Raw genomic sequence first — 18933 nt, forward strand, 5'->3', positions numbered from 1 at the left:
TGTCAAACATATTTTTTATATTTTTTTAAAAAACACAAATGACAAATTTTAAAATTCTGAAAACTAGCACCGCATTTAGTCCAGACAAATCCCAGTTCCCTGAACCAAATCAGGATAATTTGGGCTGATTCCATCCCGGACACAACATCCACCTGGAATATTCCAGAGCTATCAAAATAGGGAAAATCCAGGGTCAGCCCACCCAGGACTTGCCCAGGTGAAATGACTGGCTCAGGCTGCAGGATTCAAAGGGACAGCAGATTGCAGTGCAGATCTTTATTCCACCCTTCTGATGTAGATCTTCTTCCCTCACCCTTCTTCTCTGTGGGGGGACGCCATTTTGTGGTTTTCCTCAAGTGTCAAAATGTATTGGGCCAGCCCAAGAAACATCTTGGGCTGGCAAATTGGGGGTGCCTTGCACAGCCTTATTAAAATTGTCTGGAAAAAATTAAGAACCATTGCTAATGTTTAAATGTTGCTAGGAATGGCATCCTTCAGCCGTCTTGGAGAATATGCTTTAATTCTTTGCATCGAAAAGCCTCCCTGTACGATGCTACATTGGATCTGTTTCTGCTGAACTGTTCATAGCAGAACAACCCAAATCCCAAGATAGTTTTGAGTTTACCTGTCGCTAGAAGCACAGAGAAGAAGAAGAGTCTCATAAGAGCCAGCGTGATGATGAATGGTGCACCCTATGAATGCTATTGCAAAAAAAAGTTTGAAGACATTATCTCCCTCTCTTACCCAACAGTTTCTCATTCTGCAGTGAAGCAATTCTCTTACTAGAAAAAGTATGCAGCAATGCTCTAAGAGAAAACAGGAACCTTAAATGAAATCCTTTAAAAACGGAACTAAGAGTAATTTCAAGATGCGTTGGCTGGAGCTGGAGTAGATGAAAGGATGATTTAATCATAGAGTTGTAGAGTTGGAAGGGGCTATGAGTGTCATCTAGTCCAACCCCCTGCAATGCAGGAATCTTTTACCCAACGTGGAGCTCAAACCCACAACCCTGAGATTAAGAGTCCCATGCGCTGCCAACTGAGCTATCCCCGGAGCCTGTGTGGTTCACTTGTGTTCTCCCTCTCCTCTTTTGAGGGCTACAGGCACAGCAGCTTTGGGAAACCTGTGACACTCCAACTGCCATTGGGTTCTTGCTCCCATCATCCACGACCACTGAACCTGCTGACCGAGGCTAATGGGAGTCAAACAACATCTGTAGTGCCACAAGGTCCCTATCCCTTCAGTAGGGATATCAGGAGGGGATTCCTAGTGCATGTGTTAGCTGCGCCCATTCACTGTGGTCCAGATCAGGGACTGAATGCCTGTGGTGGTGGTGGTAGTCACTGGAGGGGAGGAGGCAAAAAGTAGCCAGTGTTAATCATGCTTTTTATTTTTTTTATTTTTAAAAAAACATCTTCAGCCATGAGACAAGAGCTGCATTCACAAGGCAGTTTGTTCTGCACCCCTGACTTTTCTTAGCTGTTGTAATTTATGTGTTATGTTTGAGCTTTTGCATGGGATAAAAATCACTATCAGAAATCTAATAGAGTAGAAATTTCGTACTCATTTCCAGGCTAATTTCTTCCAGGAAGAAAAAAAATCCATTTGCAGTCCTATTAACTCAGAGAATCGTGGGATAAGAGCAATGAAATTTGGGGCACTATTCTGGTGTGTGTGTGTGTGTGTGTGTGTGTGTGTGTGTGTGTGTAAAAAGGCAAAGGACCCCTGGACAGTTAAGTCCAGTCAAAGGTGACTATGGGGTTGTGGCGCTCGTCTCGCTTTCAGGCCGAGGGAGCTGGCGTTTGTCCACAGACAGCTTTCTGGGTCCTGTGGCCAGAATGACAAGACTGCTTCTGGCGCAATAGCACACTGTGGCGGAAGCCAGAGCACATAGAAACACCGTTTACCTTCTCACCGCAGCAGTACCTATTTATCTACTTTCATTGCATGCTTTCAAACTGCTAGGTTGGCAGAAGCTGGGACAGAGCAACGGGAGCTCACCCCATTGCGGGGATTTGAACCGCCAACCTTCTGATTGGCAAGCCCAAGAGGCTCAGTGGTTTAGACCACATCTGAAAGCCATATGCCACTTTGGGGAACAGGTTCCACAGCTTAGGGGCTGCTGCAATACAGATGGAATTGATACTCCAAAGTTGGTACTTCAACTACTCTGGTTCCAAAAAATTTAGGGCCACCATCAGCACTTAAACTGCGACCAGCCCGCCTTTAAATTCATTTTGCTACAATTCCACATCAATCTGGCATGTCTCCATGATGGCTTCTTTTTTAAAAATGAAAATTGATGTGGAAATGTTAAAGACTGGAAAAAATGAGAACTTGAGGCAGACTAAAACTGGCAGATTTCACCGGTCCCTAATTGCGGCACCAAACCGCCCCGCGCCCTCATAGCACCAATATCGATCGATTCATGTGCGGGCTCTGAATTTCCTCTCGCTTTCCTCCTGAAATCCATTACTTTTATTCAACAAAAGAATGATAATGAAACTCAGTCCCAGTAAAGCATTGCTGAGGGATGAGTCACTGCAGCAGCATCCATTAAGGTGCATTGCGTGGGGCGGCTCATTGGCAAGTGGAGCTCTCCGTGAATTGGAGAAAGGTTCCTGGGTGACTGAGCTTTGCTGGACTGAGAACAGCCTTTTAAAGCCCTTTAAAAAGCACTGGATTTTACGCTACCACTCCATCTAGTGGCTTTTCATGGTTTCAGAGAAGAGCTTTTCCCAGCCTTACCAGGACCCACTGAGAATTAGACGCAGTGTTTCCCAACCTTTTTTGAGCAAAGGCACACTTGTTTGATGAAAAAAATCTCGAGGCACACCACCATTACAGCCCGTGACGTCAGTGCGCAGCGTCACGCCGGGAGGGACGCACGAAAGTGTAAGTTTCAATTTTTTCCCCTCCCCCTTGCCGGGGAACCTCCAAGCTTTGGGGGTGGGGGGGAGGAGGCAGCAAAGCGAGGCAGGAAGGAGAGCGCGGCTTGGCTGGGTGAGCTTTGGCAGGAGCAGGGAATGAGAGCCGCGAGGCGGGCACTGCGGACGGAGGCGCTGCCCGCCGAGCTCGCAGGCAGCCAGGCAGGCAGACGGCGAGAGCCCCGCGCTGGGCGGCCTCTCCTCGCCGCCGCCGCCCCGCCTCTCGCCGCCCGACTCGCCCGCCTCCCTCCAGGCAACATCTCGCGGCACACCAGGCAACATCTCGCGGCACACTAGTGTGGTTGGGAAACACTGAATTAGAGCCCATAATTTCTGCCTATGGTCTGGCAACCTCTAGGTTAGACTGCAAGGGCATGCATTGATTTTATGCATTCACTCTTAACTTCTTATCTTAATTGCGATTTCTGCAGTTTTGTGAAAGTTTGGGCTGCCTTGTCTGCTGTCTTATTCTGCTGTGGTTTGTGGACCTTTTGAGTTAGAGTTAGAAGAAAATGTTTATGTGTTCTTGTTAATAATAATACAACATGACCACATGCCACTTTTGTTACTCCTGGTGTTTATTTTCACTGAGGAAAACAGAGAATTCCTCCTGGAAAGGCTAAACTGCATTCAGAGAAAGTGGCGAGTGGATAAAAGACAGGCATAAATGAATGCAGAGGAGATGGAATCCCATGCAGGTCCCTTTCACGAGATGATCTTCAGCAGCAGGAGCCCAGAAAAGATTGGCAGGAGGAGGCCGGAGGATCGAGATCCCATAGAATGTGTGCATTCAGCCACCTGGACAGCTTCAGACGACATGGGACGGAAATTTGTGGCTTCGCTTTCTATTGCTGCACAGGTGTACTTTGTAGTGCAGCCCATCATGGTCCGGTCAATGTGGGTTCCATCTGCACATGGGAGACAAGATGGGTTGCTAGGGGAACCATTGCCGCTTGCCTCTGTATCCCAAACCACTCTGCCCAGGCTGCTTGAGAGGAAGGGTTCCCTTTTACTCAAAGTCCAGTTGGACACAGAGGAGTGGCGCTCAGGCAGGCCGATCTTTCCAGAGCTCTTGTGAAAATGAAGTGTTGCTTCCAACTAGACCACATTCCCGCCATACATTTAAAGCCCTGTGATACCACTTTAAACAGCCCCCCTCCCAAAGAAGTCTGGGAGCTGTAGTTTCTGAAGAGGGCTGAGAAGTGTTAGGGAATCCCTGTTTCCCCTACAAGGGGCTACAATGCCGGGAGTTCCCTGGGAAGGGAGATGGATTGCTAAACCACTCTGGGGACTGTAGTTCTGTGAGGGGAATAGCAGCATCCAAACAACTCTTTAAGAAACTACAGTCCCACCCCCACGCAACAATCACAAGTTGTGGCACACTTGCACCATTTAAATGACACCTCGAATATTTTATTGGGACAACCAAAGGGACTTCTGCCCCTAGGATTTGGCTCCTACTATGGCAGAAGAGAATAGGCAGCAGCGATAAATATGTATTTAACAGTAGCAACCTTAGTGGGCTGCAGTTCATGAAAGCTTGCATGATAATAAATACACAAGTCTTCAAACACTCTACAGTGGTGCCTCGCAAGACGAAAATAATCCGTTCCACGAGTCTCTTCGTCTAGCGGTTTTTTCATCTTGCGAAGCAACCCTATTAGCGGCTTAGCGCTATTAGCGGTTTAGCGGATTAGCGGCTATTAAAGGCTTAGCGGCTTAGCAGCTAAAAGGCTATTAGCGGCTTAGCGGCTTAGAAAAAGGGGGGAAGCGGGGGGAAATCGGAACACTCGCAAGACATTTTCGTCTTGCAAAGCAAGCCCATAGGGAAATTCGTCTTGCAAAGCAGCTCAAAAACGGAAAACCCTTTCGTCTAGCGGGTTTTCCGTCTTGCAAGGCATTCGTCTTGCAGGGCACCACTGTATAAGTTTCTTTATGGGTTTAAATGCAAAAGACAAACATAGGGGCTACTCTGGAAATTATTTGTTAATGACATGTATCCAGAGCTACATCCTCTGGATGGTTTGCAATAAAATTAAAAAAAAAACCAAATATATATAACATGGTTTTTTTCGGAGGAGGGGACACCACAAAGCAATACAGTGTGTTAAAAGTAATCCACATAAAAACCGGCACCAGCAGCATAGATGCATTCTAAAACTGCATTTTAAAAAAACACAGCTAAGAAGAAGAAGAAGAGTTTGGATTTCATATCCCACTTTATCACTACTCAAAGGAGTCTCAAAGCGGCTAACAATCTCCTTTCCCTTCCTCCCCCACAACAAACACTCTGTGAGGTGAGTAAGGCTGAGAGACTACAGAGAAGTGTGACTAGCCCAAGGTCACCCAGCAGCTGCACGTGGAGGAGCAGAGATGCGAACCCGGTTCCCCAGATTACGAGTCTACTGCTCTTAACCACTACACCACACTGGCTAAAAGAATTTGCCCCAAGGACTAAGAGATGCTCAAAGGACTGGGAGAATGAAAAGGTTGTCAGGTCACAACCAAAAGATCTGAACACTGATGTCATCCGAGCCTCCTCTCAGATATCAGCCACCACATCTTGCAGGTGTGGGTGGATAAGGACCTCTGGAAAATATCTGCACAGCCCAGACAGATTTATAAAGGGAGTACATTCGGTGCAGAGGTTAGTGAGCCAGGTTAGGACCTGGGAAAGCTGGGTTAAAGTCCCAACTCAGCTGTGAAAACGTGCTTGGTGATTAAGCCAGTTGCTGTCTCTCGACCTGGCCTCCCTCAGAAGCCTGTTGTGATAATGAAATGGGGAGAGGGGAATTGTTCGCCACGTTGAGCTCTCTCAAGGAAAGCTGGGGTATAAGTATGAAAAAGCATACCAGTAAAACCAGTGGCTCGACACTGGATGTCTTTCCCCCCTTTGCTATGGTTTATAGCTAGGCAAATAAAATAGTTACTGCTTGTGACTGTAATACTAACAGTAGTAGTAGGAGTAGTAGTAGTAGTAGTAGTAATAAGGCAATCATTCAGATAAGCCAGCCGGAGCCATCCAGGTTTTGCTCTGTCTACCCAGCAAAATGCCCCTGCCATGAAACCCATCCCACCTACCAGATAGAGGAGAAGCAGAATGACTGCATAGGAAACCACTTACTGGTATCTACATGTGAGGTTATCTTAAAGCAGCTCGTTTCCATTCCAGTGCAATTGGCCATCTCTGTCTGGCATGACTCCTTCCATTCATGGCAGGCAGGACACATTACTCCGTTGGATCGAGTCTGTACTGGTATCACTGAAAGAAGAGGGCATGGGGAGGGGAGAGAAGCATTTGTCCGTCATCTCATCAGAGGTGGAGGTAATACACAGACAAAGGTTTTATGCTCACAACCACTTTCAGGGGCGCCAACGTGCCCCCCACATTGAGGGGCCCCGGTGTCACTTGGCAACATATGAACGACATCATGCATGTGGTTGGGAGCCGTTGCCCGGGCATGCAATCTGGGGGGTGCAAACCAGATGCCCCCCACAGAGATCCCCGTTGCACCCTGTTGGTGGCAGGAGCTGGAAAGCATGGAGAGTAAAGATCGCCCTGCTCCTGCCTTGGCACACGATTGCTCGCCCATCGACAGAGGGGGATGGGGAGGGCAGAGGGCATACTTGCAGGAAGGAGGCCATTCTGTTTGGGGGAGCCTTCAATATTGGGGTGGAGAGTTCAGCCCCCTGCCCACAAATATTGAGGGGGGGCAAAGTTCCTTCCACCCCCTAGAGTTGGCGCCCTTGACCACTTTGTACAAGGTGCTCTGCCATGTTTTTCAGTCTTATTTTTTTTAATAATATTTATTACTTTTAAACCTTACAAAAAGGAGAAAAGAAAAGAAAAAAGAAGAAAAAAGAAGAAAAAGCAAAAAAAGAAACAATACAGTACAATATATAAACAATACACAAGACAACATTAACACATTAAACAAAACGAAAGCAAAAACAGTTCAAAAAACACACATCATACCATCTCAATATCCTCTCTTTCATTCCCTTGTTTCCTCGACCTCCTCTCACCTCCCTTTTTGTATTACATTTCTATTAACTATTTCAGCAAATCCTTTCCATCTTTCTCTATTTTCTGTCATATGATTATCTTAACATATTTTAACCTTATTTTCCATTAATACTATAATACTTATTTATGCTTAATTCCTTAAAACATTTCTACTAAAGCTGTATAATTCCCTTCCAACATTTTTCTAACACTCATTAATTTTACATTATTTCCATATATAGATTTTAAACTTTTTCCAATATTCTTCCACCGTCTCTTCTCCCTGGTCTCGGATTCTGCCAGACATTTCCGTCAATTCCATACAGTCCATCAACCTGGTGACCTTCTGTCCGAGGCTCTTAACTCTTTTCCAAGTCCCTTCTGCAGGTCTTCTTCATATTTATACATGCACTTTACTTTGTCTTCTCCTGATCTTGTTCTTATTTTCCTTCCTTTGATGCTGAGAAGTAGATCTCGGGGAAATTCCCACCTAGCAATGTTTTTATTCCTTCTCGACAAGTCAGCCAAATCTCCATAGTTAAAACTAAAATTCAAAAGATATTTCCAGTCGTATCTCAAAGTTCCTCCAAGTCTGGCGGTCCCCACAACTCCAGTCTCCTCCTGACCCAAATCCAGGTCCCAAAGGTCAATAAATCCCTGCATGAAGGGATCTATCCAACTTTCCTTCTCCAGTCCAAGCGGGGCTCCAATCCTCAAAGTCTGACTTTCTCTAAATTCAGTCATAAAAGGCATCAACTTATAGTCATCAAATTGCATCTGTGAGGCTGAGGCTCTCTCCCTCTCCACTTGTACTACTTTAGGTTCCACAACAACAACTTTCTCCCCCGCCTTCTCCTCAATTTGACATGTCAAAGTATGTCCCTGTATCGATTCCTGAATAGATTCTGTATTAATATTCACCTTTTGTCCCAAATTAGTCACTTTTTGTTCTAAGTTATCAATTTTTATAATCATCACATCCGTCTTCTTATGGAGCTGTTCCAGTGAGTCATTAATCTTACATAATGCAACCACTAAGGCTTCTTCTGTCAACATTCTTAACGGTCCAAGGTCAATCCCAGATTCTCACAGTCTTATCTTGCAGCTGGAAATTCCCCCAGCTCAGCTCATGTAACAATTTCAAAGGCTTCCTCTAGGGAAAAAAATTCTATTTGTATCAATCCTTTTAAGCACAGTTCAAGCAATAAAGTTAGTTTCAATTTTCAATTACTTTTACTCCTTTTTAAACGCAGAAGGAAACAATGGAAACAATGTATTTCTCTTCTTTAACTTACTGTCAACAAACGATCTATTCACAGTCAATGAGCATATCCAAAACTTCAGTCTTACTAGCAGCCCGTTTCCAGGTTCAGAGCGGTGGTAATTTGACTTTCTTCACTCTCTCCTGCAGGCTTACGCGGTCTAAAATTTCCCCCCTCTTCTCCTGCTTCCAAGGGGGGTTTGATGATTTTAGCCGATGGAAGTTTAATCCTTTATCAAAAGCTTTCCAAGACTTTAGCTTGCAGCCTCTTTGCTTCAGTCTATTTACAAAAGGGGAAGGCGGACTTCCTGTTTGAAACCTCCCCGTTTCGGTGCCAAATTAAGACGTTAAAAAATCCAATTTTCCGTTCTACTCACGGGTAGTTGTTTTAAGATCAAATTGTCCACAGGAAAAAGTCAGCGCTCTCCGGCAACAGCAATGCGGCTTCACTCCGTGAAAGAAGCAGTCAATTCGAAGCACCGCACCACTCACCCCACGTCGCTCCAGATCCCCGAAACTGGGTTTCCCCACGAGTAGGGGAGGCGCAAAAGGTGCCAGCCAAATCCCACGTTCACAGGCTTCTCCCGCCTGTGATTTTTTGTGGGTCCCCGCCTTCGCCGTGGCGGCCAGACCCTAATTTCCACGAAGCAAATTCCTCCCGATCAGAGGAATTCAGCCATTACAAGAGGCGCTAACCCAGAAGTCTCATGTTTTTCAGTCTTAATCCCATCCTAGCTCAAGTGGCACCCATGCCTTTTGCACAATCCCGTCTTGTTCCAAAATGTTTTCTAGTGCCAACGACATGGGTGGGGAACCCAGTACTGGCCACCCAGGGGTTCCAATTTGGCTATTTCCCCCAAGCCATGCCCACCTCCCAATCAGCTGGCCTAATTTTCCAGCTGGTGGGAGAAAGGGCAGGGTTCTATTCTGCCTTGGCTGCAAGTGCCTGTTCACAGCGGGGAATAGCCACTCAGAGTCAAAGCAACCGGATTTAACACACAGAAATGCAAACACACCAGCCTAGCATGGCCAACAGTCACTCGTAGTCATGCAATATCAGGAGGACACCAGCATGAACTGGCAGGACCACAGGGAGGAGGAAGAGGAGGAAGAGAGGATCCCAGTGAGGGGATGGGGAAGGAAGCACTCACAGGGTGACGGAGGATAGCGAGGACATGGAGATCAATGCACAGGAACCAGAACAGCAGGACCCATCACCAGAGCCTGAGGAGCACCTGTCCCCACAAACACGGCAGGCTCCAAGGCATAGGGAGCAGTAGGAGGGGCACTCTAGGAGGCTGAGGCAGGCAAGGGCCCACAGCCCGACCCCCTAGCTGGCCAGATGGGGCTTGCTAGCTCTGGAGGATGTGATTCCTCAGTTGGAGTAGGAACAGGTGAGGGCCACATGCCTTGTCAAGCCCAGATGCTGCAGTCAGCATGCAAATTCCAAAAGGGAAGCAGAGCTGAGGTGCTGTGCCTGTTCAACTGCCCATGTCGATGGACCTTGGCTTGGATACCCCTTGGCACACTATGTGAGTGCGCTTTGGGTTTGACCCTTCCTGACTGTATCTTGACTTCTGGACTTCAGACTTAGCTACTTGGATGGGCCCTGGACTACATTTCCTGACCTTTGAACTTTGGTTGTGTGGCTTGAGCCTCAGACTTTGGACTTCAGACTTGACATACTGACTTGCCGCCGGGTAGGCCAGGGGTTCAGGGCAGCTGGCTTTTAGAAATGCAGGGTTCATCCAGACTTCCTTTTGTGCCACATTTCTGGGTACAGGCCCAGACACAGAGCTTTAAACTGTGGGGCTGTGCCTAGAATGCTCAGGGCGAAATGTAAGTGAGAAGGGGCCCGATTACAGTTTGCAGATTGCAATATGCAGGTGCCATATTGCATGAAGCTATGGAAGAAGGAAGTGGGCTCTGGAGGGTGAATGGAAGGAAGTAGTGAAGGAAGGGAAGCAGGAAGTGGGAATACCACTGTATACCTACAGACGGGTACAACTTTATCGCAGTCGTCAGTGCAGCAGACCCAGCTTTGGCGTACTCTTCTTCCAGCCCCCAAAGTGAAGTAAAACGGAGGCATGGAGCACTGAAACATGGTTGAACACCTTTTCTCTACTTTTGTCACTGATGGTCCATCTAAGCAGGAGGGCAGGGAAAGGAGAGACAAAGAGGTTTATTTAGTCACCAGGAAAAATGTTCACCATTGTCTGTATATGACAGCTGTGCTCGGAGATCTATGCCGGTTGCTGATTTGCTACCAGGCCAAGTTCAAGGTGTTGACGGTATTAGTGTACAAGGTATTAGTGTACAAAGTCCTTGGCTACTTGAGACCAGTTTGCCCGCATCAACAGAAATATAGTGTACATCATGGGTAGGCAAACTAAGGCCCGGGGGCCGGATCCGGCCCAATCGCCTTCTAAATCTGGCCCACGGATGATCTGAGAATCAGCGTGTTTTTACATGAGTAGAATGTGTGCTTTTATTTAAAATGCATCTCTGGGTTATTTGTGGGGCATAGAAATTTCTTCATTTTTTCTTTCAAAATATAGTCCAGCCCCCCCACCCCCCAAGGTCTGAGGGACAGTGGACCGGCCCCTTGCTGAAAAAGTTTGCTGACCCCTGGTCCAGATCAAGGGAAGTAATAGTACCGCTCTATTCCACCTTGGTCAGACCACACCTGGCATACTGTATCCTATTCTGGGCATCACAATTTAAAAAGGATGTCGACAAGCTGGAATGTGTGCAGAGGAGGGAGACCAAGATGATCAAGGATCTGGAAACTAAGCCTTGTGAGGAGCACTTGAAGGAGCTGGGTATGTTTAATAATAATAATAATAATAATAATAATTATTATTATTATTATTATTATTATTATTATTATTATTATTATTATTATTATTTATACCCCGCCCTCCACAGCCAAGGCCGGGCTCAGGGCGGCTAACAAGCAATAATAAAAACAAGTTGAATGATTACAACTTAAAAACAAAATTAAAATACATTAGAATATTGAAACATTAAAATATTAAAATGTAGCCTCATCGCAGGAGGAGAAAGGAAAAGAAAAAAGAAAGAGAGGTCACATGGAAGAGGGAGTATGCTTGTTTTCTCCTGCTCTGGATGGTAGGACTCGAACCATTGGCCTCGAGTTGCAAGAAAGGAGTTTCCGACTAAACATTTGGAAAAACTTCCTGACAATAGGAGCTGCTCAGCAGTGGAACAGACTCCCACAAGAGGTGGTGGACTCTCCTTCCTTGGAGGTTTTTAAGAAGAGTTTGAGTGGCCATCTTTCATGGATGCTTTGGCTGAAATTCCTGCATTGCAGGGGGTTGGACTAGATGTCCCTTGGGGTCCCTTCCAACTCTAAGATTCTATGATTGCCTTGCTCCACATGTGCCCACTCGACCCCTTTGATCAGTGGAACTGGCTCTGTTACAAATGCCACACAATGCCTGGCCTGCATTTGCAAGAAACCGATCTTTTAGTATGGCACCCCTTACCCTTTGGAATTCCCTGCTTATTGGTATCAGGCAAGCAGCTGTTCTCACTGTACTCTTTTCCACACCTGCTGAATAGCATTTTTGTTTAAGCCTTCCCAGATATGCAGATTGCTGTTTTTTATTATTATTAAGTCAATTGCTGTTTTTAATTTTTTTGAATGTCTTAAACAGTTGTTTTGTTTTTACCAATAATTGTATTGTTTTATTCTTTTAGTAAAAAAGCTTTGCAGTGTATAGTTTTTTTAAAAAAACAAATAAACAAATGTGGTGTGCTTGCCTTGAAGATGAATATTGCAAAGACCTAGGGTGGGAGCAAGGCAGGAGCATGGCTGGTCCAGTCCTATGGAATGTTCTGCCAACAGAAATTCAGCAGGGCACTTTTGTTTCAAGTCCACTGGAAACGTTTCTGTTCCATCAGGCTTAAGCAGGCAATTAAGAATACAGTGGTACCTCAGGTTACATACGCTTCAGGTTACATACGCTTCAGGTTACAGACTTCCACTAACCCAGAAATAGTGCTTCAGGTTAAGAACTTTGCTTCAGGATGAGAACAGAAATCATGCTCCGGCGGCATGGCAGCAGCAGGAGGCCCCATTAACTAAAGTGGTGCTTCAGGTTAAGAACAGTTTCAAGTTAAGAAGGGACCTCTGGAACGAATTAAGTACTTAACTTGAGGTACCACTATACATATTTCCACAATAGTCATCCGATTATTATTTTTTAACTTTTACTTATGGTTTCTATCATATGTTTTTATGTACTGTGGTTGTGAGCGATATCTCCGTCATGAATTAGCGGCATGCTGTATTCTTATAAATGAATAGATTTGAAGAACAATGAAGAAATAGGGGAGAGTAAAATGCAAGAACTAATCAAACTCGTTAGCCATCTTCAAATATCACACTGAAGATGGGGCAAGCGTGTTTCCCACTATTCCAGAGGGAAGGACCAAACATTAGGGAAAACTTTCTGGTGGTAAGAGCTGTTCAGCAGTGGAACGGACTACCTGGGAAAGTGGTGGATTCACATTCATTAGGTTTCTTTAAACAGTTGGATGGCCAATTGCCAGGGATTCTTTAGCTGTGCAGGGGGTTGAACAAGATGACCAGGGGAGGCACTACCTTCCCACTCTACAATTCTACGGTTCCAAGATCCCATGACTCATGGATCCACTTTGGTTCAAATCAAATTGAGGGCATCATTTCTTGTTCCTTTAAGTGACTGCAGAAAGTAATATGAAGCAGGGCAAAAACACCACCCCATCCCAACTGGTGCTGAGCTCCCAAGCCCAGTGTGTCATCCACACATAGGATAGTTATCCATGGCCTTGCCACTGATCTGACTTATGGTCTCTCTCACCCACCTACGGTGCTTTCAGTCAGGATGACGATGCAGGTCTCTTCAGTGCTTGAACACGTCTTCTTGTCACCTGAACAAGTGGTTTCATTGCTAAAGCAGGTTTCACACTCCAGAGAAGCACCTATGAGGGGAGGGGGGGAATGAAACATAATGAATGCATGTTTCATCCATTCATTAGGCATTAATCCTTGCTAACTTGTCACTGGGTGCGGAAGAAGAACTGGACAGCAAGAGTTCAGGAAGGCAGCAAGGCCATCTGGTCCACTTGTCAGCCATGTGAGCTCTGTCAGTCTATGACTGCAGAAGCAGGCTAGGTCTTGTTAAATGCAGAGGCTCCTCTCGTGGAAAGCAGAGCTAGTAATGTAAAGATAGAGCTACAGCTCTTATTTGATGCTCAGTCTGAAGATGCCGCCTGAATAGACTCTCCAGCCTGAGCCCTGCGTGGAGCTGTCCAAGGTAGCTGTGAAACGCTGCCTCTGTGCTGTTGAGGCCATTGCCCCCAAACAGAGCAGTCTGAGTTTTCCAGTTAGTACTGCTGGACTCCATATGGGTGCTACTTCTAAGTGAGCCCAAATCAGAGACAGGGGGGGGGGGACCTTTTGGCATCACAGCACAACGAGGGACATACAGGAGCAGTCAGGATAGTTGTTGTTGTTTTTTAAAAAAAAAATGTTTTCAAAGGGAAAATTGGACGGGGGAATGAAAAACGTCTTGGCATCACAGCAGTGGAATGACAGTAATGATCAATAAGGGTTTTTCAAGCTATTTTTTTTTATTTAAAAAATAAAAATTTGGAGGAGGGAATTTGGGAGTGCAAAAAAGTCAGGGGTTGTGTGTTAGCCACCCTGTTGCAGCTACTAAAGATGTGGCCAGTTTTTAGCTCACTTACTTTCTTACGGGGTCTTTGGAAGAGGGGTTGGTTGTTAAACTACCCCACAAAATGTAGCTCTGTGAGGGGAATGGGAGGGGGTGTTCTCCTAAGAACTCTCTGCGCCCTTAACAAACAGCAGTTCCCAGAGTTCTTTGGGGAAGCCACAACTATTTTATCCAATAAGATGGTGCTTTAAACATGTAGTGCGAATGGGACCTTGGTGTCTTCCTTGCTCTCTTACCCCCCAGTCTCCACAATTGCCTGCCTAATAAAATATCATGTTTAACCTACTTCCTTTTGCATTACATGCTTGCTCAGTGAATAGTAGAAGTCATAGAATGAAGACCATGTCTGCTGCAGAAGACGTTTCTCTTCTGCTTCATTTGCTTTTAACTGAGAGTCAGGGTCAAAGCCCTGTTCTAAGAGTTGTTTTAAGAACTCAATTCTTCACCCACCACACACTAGCTGGAACCCAGCCTGAATCATCCCACACTCCCATCCACACACACAAAGACAGGAGACCCCAACTGCCTTGGATGGTGGGGAGAACTGGGAACACCCACCCCGCAAATGCTCACTTGGTATCTCCCCTTCCTTTTTAATCTACCTGCAGCGCCTCCTTACCTGATGTTACCAGTGCCAAAAAGAGGCTCAGTTTCAGAAGAGTCTGCATGATGGTGGTTGTGGTCGGTATAGCAAGTACAGACACTCCTTCTGCAATGCTTCAGTGGGCCTGCAATGGCATCCAGAAGGAAGCTTTATTCAAAGTGCAATTGCACACAGCTCCCTTATAAATCCTTGTTAATGATTAGGGCAGATGGGTGGAGGAAATCAATGAGAATTGCTAGGATTCTGATACAAGCATTCAACTTCAGCGAAATGTTCTCTAGTCACAATTTCTCAGGACTTTTTCTCAACCCCATCCTCATTTATTCTCCAATAATATTTTCCACAATTTCTTAATTTATCGTGGCCGCCATTTCTCTCTCCTCCTTCCTATCCAGCAACCATGCCCTGGAATTCTAGGTCCACAGTACTGCAAAGGAATGATAACCAGACTGCCAAACAGCTATTGCTCCTGCTCTCGCCCCTAGGGGAAAATGAAAGCCCTGGGAATGCCCCTCCTAATGGTGAGCTCCACTCCAAGAAACTGTTGGAATATGGTGGAGGAAGCCATATTGAGGTCTGCTCCTGGAACATACAGTCAGCTGCTTGAAAATCCAAGGTGCCCTCTATATCGTAGCACATCACTCATACTACCACATGCCATCGCTTGACAGAATCTGAGGCTGCCTTTGATGGTGATAGCCCACAGTTCACACAAGGTACTTGGAGCCATTCTTACCCTTATTCCAGCAATCAGAAAAACTGGCATCATATGGTACCCTGAGGCACTACCACAAGAATGGGGAAACCAATTGTTCTCTAGATGGTGTTGGCCACACTCTCTCATGGGAGTACAAAAAGGAACCTTTCCTGTCCGGCAGGCCAGATCCTTTTCCTCCCACTCCTGGCAGGCTAAAATTGACTGATGGTTGAGGCCACCACCTGTCTATAATGTAATGTCTCTATGATGTTAGATGATGATGTTTCTCCTGATTGTTAGTGAGACTTGAAAGTACAGCATTGGGTCCCTATGTGGTAGACATGTGAAAAAACAAGCTAAAGCTTTCTGGGGAAATGATATATAATGAAATGAAGAAAATGTTTAAATGGGCTATTCCCCCAAAACGTTTCTTACATATATAATAGACATGGATGTTCCAAAGAAGATGACTAAACTATTTATGTATGTGACAGCAGCAGTAGCTAGAATATTATGTGCACAGAAATGGAAAGAAGAGAAGGTTCCAACGAAGGAGTGGCTTATGAAAGTAATGGACTATTCAGAAATGGCAAAGCAGGCAGCAAAACTAAGAGATCAAAATGATGAAGTTTTTATAGAAGAATGGAGGCCGTTCATTGATTATATTTTAAAATGTTACAGTCAAATGAAATTGCAGGCAGGATTTGAGATAAAAGCGAAAGAAAAATGGCAAAAGAACTGTAATAGAGAATTTGTTGTAATAGATAAAGATACAATGCAGTAGAAAAGTTTTGAGTAAAAACATTGTGTAGGCAGGGGTGGGAAGTCCACTTATGAAACAAGGTTATTGTGAAAAAGTTTGGAAATTTTACTAAAATTATATATAGTGCAGCATTGGGCTAATTGGAAGGCATTTGGCAAACAGCCCTGAGCTGCTCTTTAAGCCTCCACAAAACCAAAGATTGAAAGAGCCATACAGGACTGTGCGCAGAAGGGCTTTCAAACAGCCCTTTTGCTGCCTTTCAGAGAAGCACTCAGCAGGATTGGAGTCCCTGCTCATCAGCCGAGGAGAGGAGACTTCCATCCTGCTCCCTCCAGGACTTTGCTTCGCCAGTGCACTCTCCAAAAGGAACCCATGGGTGAAGGAGCATCCAGGAGGAGGTGGGTCAAATCCTGCTGCTCTGTCTATGTGTATGCCCATTCCCTGTGGAGAACGGGTGCAGGCAGCCAACGCAGAATTGAACCCTGGCATGCCCTACTCATCAACTCTTGTTGCCTGCCCATTGGAATGACATCAGCTGATTGGTAGGTGGGTTTGGCTCGGGGGGGGGGTTAAAAAAAAAGCCTAAGGAAGCAAAGGGGTGAGGGAAATCTCCCTTGCTCTTTGTTGGCATGTCATACAGGCCACAGAGTTAGATCAATGCAGCGTGAAGTCTCCCCAACCCACTCAAGTGCCATGTAAATTCACCGCTAGATGGATGCCTTCATCTTGATGGAATGGAACTCCTGGTGTTTGAAACTCATGCCTAGCAAACCGCAGCAACTGTCACAAAGGCTCCTAAGATTCCACGTTCCTTAAAGTGAGAGCCCCCTTTTTGTTTTCATGATGAGGGAAAAGGTGAATGGCAGGGGACAGAGAGGTCCACTCTGCTGGTGGTCCATCTCAAGCTGGTTCTGCAGGCTTTGGGAACAAAGGCTGGTGCATTGGAGTGAACGGGGCATGGACAACCAACGTCAGCCTGCTTTCAGCTAGTGCCCACTTGCGCTTGCTTTCTTACAACCAATCAGAGGGTGACTCTACCATTGGTCCCTGCCTCCCAAGCCACAAGTCCCAATGGGTACCAACCACCACTGGAGTCAAGCTTGCATCTGTGACCCATCATTTGCAAGCACCACCAGCCCAGTCCTGTACGCTATCTCAGCATCTGGCACAAGGACATATCACGCCAACGGACACAAAGGAATATATTGTTTCTCAAAAGTGCCAAACATTATTAGATATTTCACCACCATGTGAACTGGCCTGCGCCCTGGGATAGTCATCTGAGTCCTTTCTCCATGGGCCATCTCCAAGGGATGGCTAGAGGATGGTAATGAGAGAGCAGGCCTTTTCTGCAAGAACTTCCATTTCTGGTGCCAACTTTACCACTGTTTTGACACCACACAAAGATGTTCTTATTTCCCCAGGCATTTGAGCAGGTCAAACTCTCAGGCGCTTTTAATCTGACTGCATTTTAAAATATGTTTACATGGTTTTGTGAGGTGGTTATAAATCTCTTTGGGACTTTTCATTGCAGGAAGCAATTCATCCCCTCAGTAAACTTGACCTAAAACCGAGGGCACAATGCATTTCTGAAGTGTTTTTGTTTTTTTTCTTCTGCAGGAGCAGCCTTGAATACTTTAAGTTATATTAAATGTTGGAAAGTCATACAGGGAACCAGCAGAGTGCCTTCTCGGTGGTGGTGCCTGCCCTATAGAACGCCCTCCCACCAGATGTCAAGGAAATAAACAACTATCTTACTTTTAAAAGACATCTGAAGGCAGCCCTGTTCAGGGAAGTTTTTTAATGTTTAATGCTGTATTGTGTTTTTAATATTTGATTGGGAGCCAGCCAGAGGGGCTGGGGAAACCAATATTATTATTATTATTATTATTATTATTATTATTATTATTATTATTATTATTATTATCATTATTATTATTGCTGCACACTGTTATTTTCCTGCTTTGGTCGATGTAAGGCAGGGGTGGGGAACTGGGTGGCATTTCAGATCATGAGCTCCCCCTCCCATCATAGGCCAAGCTCGACGGGTGGGTGGGGTCACTCACATGACATCACAATGGCACCTGGTGACATTTTATGCCCACAAGGGGGTCTTCAGAAGCCATGTTCAAAATACTACATTGTACAGCAGTGCTTTGAAAGGATCTTCTGAAGATCTGACATTTTCCCTTTCTTTATGAATAACTTTCCTTCTTGAAACCAAGATTGACAGTGCTTGCAGACCCCCTTTTGACGTGTGGGGCAGGTGGATGTGGCTTGGCTGAAATGGCCTCAACAGGCCAAATGGAGAAGCCTGGTGGGGATAAGTAGGCTTGTGGACCAGAGGTTTCCCACTCCTGAAACAGTACTGACACCTATCACTAGTCATGAAGGCAATATTGCCATCTAGTGACTAAAACATAAAGCTGTTTTCAAACAACGGTTCCTTCTGCACCTAAAACTGTTGCTAAGGCTGATGCAGCAACAGTTTGTGCTTATAATCAACTAGGATCCTCATACCCAGCATTCCTTGGGACTTCTAAGAAATAATAATAACCAAAATCACTGCAGTTTTGAAATCAGTGGTTAAAATGAGTGCAGTTTTGAAAGGTTCAGTCTGCCACCATGACTCAAAATGGCATCCACCCATATTCAAACATAGACAAACCCTTACTCCTTGACCTCATGCAAAATCTGGCTACAATATCTGAACTGGTGTCCAAATGCATAGAGAACAAACAACTTTCCAAAACATAGAGAAGAATACAGTGGTACCTCGGTTTAAGAACAGTCCGGTTTAAGAACGATTTGGTTTACAAACTCCGCAAAACCGGAAATAGTGTCTTGGTTTGAGAACTTTACCTCAGTCTAAGAACAGAATCCAAATGGTGGAAGGGCACCGGCGGCGGGAGGCCTCATTAGGGAAAGCGC

The 18933-nt window shown here is 45.5% G+C and overlaps 1 protein-coding gene across 2 annotated transcripts; it reads right to left on the minus strand.

Annotated features, from left to right (window-relative positions):
• Positions 1-3484: 3484 nt before the first annotated feature.
• On the minus strand, positions 3485-16803 carry LOC308590143 (phospholipase A2 inhibitor and Ly6/PLAUR domain-containing protein-like). Of its 2 annotated transcripts, none has more exons than XM_081199888.1 (6): positions 16708-16803; positions 14558-14666; positions 13067-13183; positions 10190-10339; positions 6052-6189; positions 3485-3835 (listed from the first exon to the last, which is right to left on the minus strand). In XM_081199888.1, exons 2-6 carry the CDS (start codon positions 14604-14606, stop codon positions 3633-3635), a joined length of 657 nt encoding a protein of 218 aa, XP_081056014.1. In that variant the 5' UTR covers positions 14607-14666; positions 16708-16803; the 3' UTR covers positions 3485-3632. The 2 variants fall into 2 exon arrangements, with proteins under 2 accessions (XP_081056014.1, XP_081056013.1); XM_081199887.1 differs by lacking the exon at positions 16708-16803 and adding an exon at positions 15279-15464.
• Positions 16804-18933: the final 2130 nt, after the last annotated feature.

The sequence above is a fragment of the Podarcis bocagei genome, assembly GCF_964188305.1.
Source record: "Podarcis bocagei genome assembly, chromosome: 7".
Taxonomy (NCBI): Eukaryota; Metazoa; Chordata; class Lepidosauria; order Squamata; family Lacertidae; genus Podarcis; species Podarcis bocagei.

Bases quoted from the DNA above. Each gene is read 5' to 3' on its own strand.
- LOC308590143 (XM_081199888.1), bottom strand. From the start codon at position 14,606: ATGCAGACTCTTCTGAAACTGAGCCTCTTTTTGGCACTGGTAACATCA. The intron at 13,184-14,557 runs GTAAGGAGGCGC...CTCCCCTCATAG, and splicing joins TTTGGCACTGGTAACATCAG to GTGCTTCTCTGGAGTGTGAA. The intron at 6,190-10,189 runs GTAGGTATACAG...CTCTTCTTTCAG, and splicing joins CGATAAAGTTGTACCCGTCT to TGATACCAGTACAGACTCGA.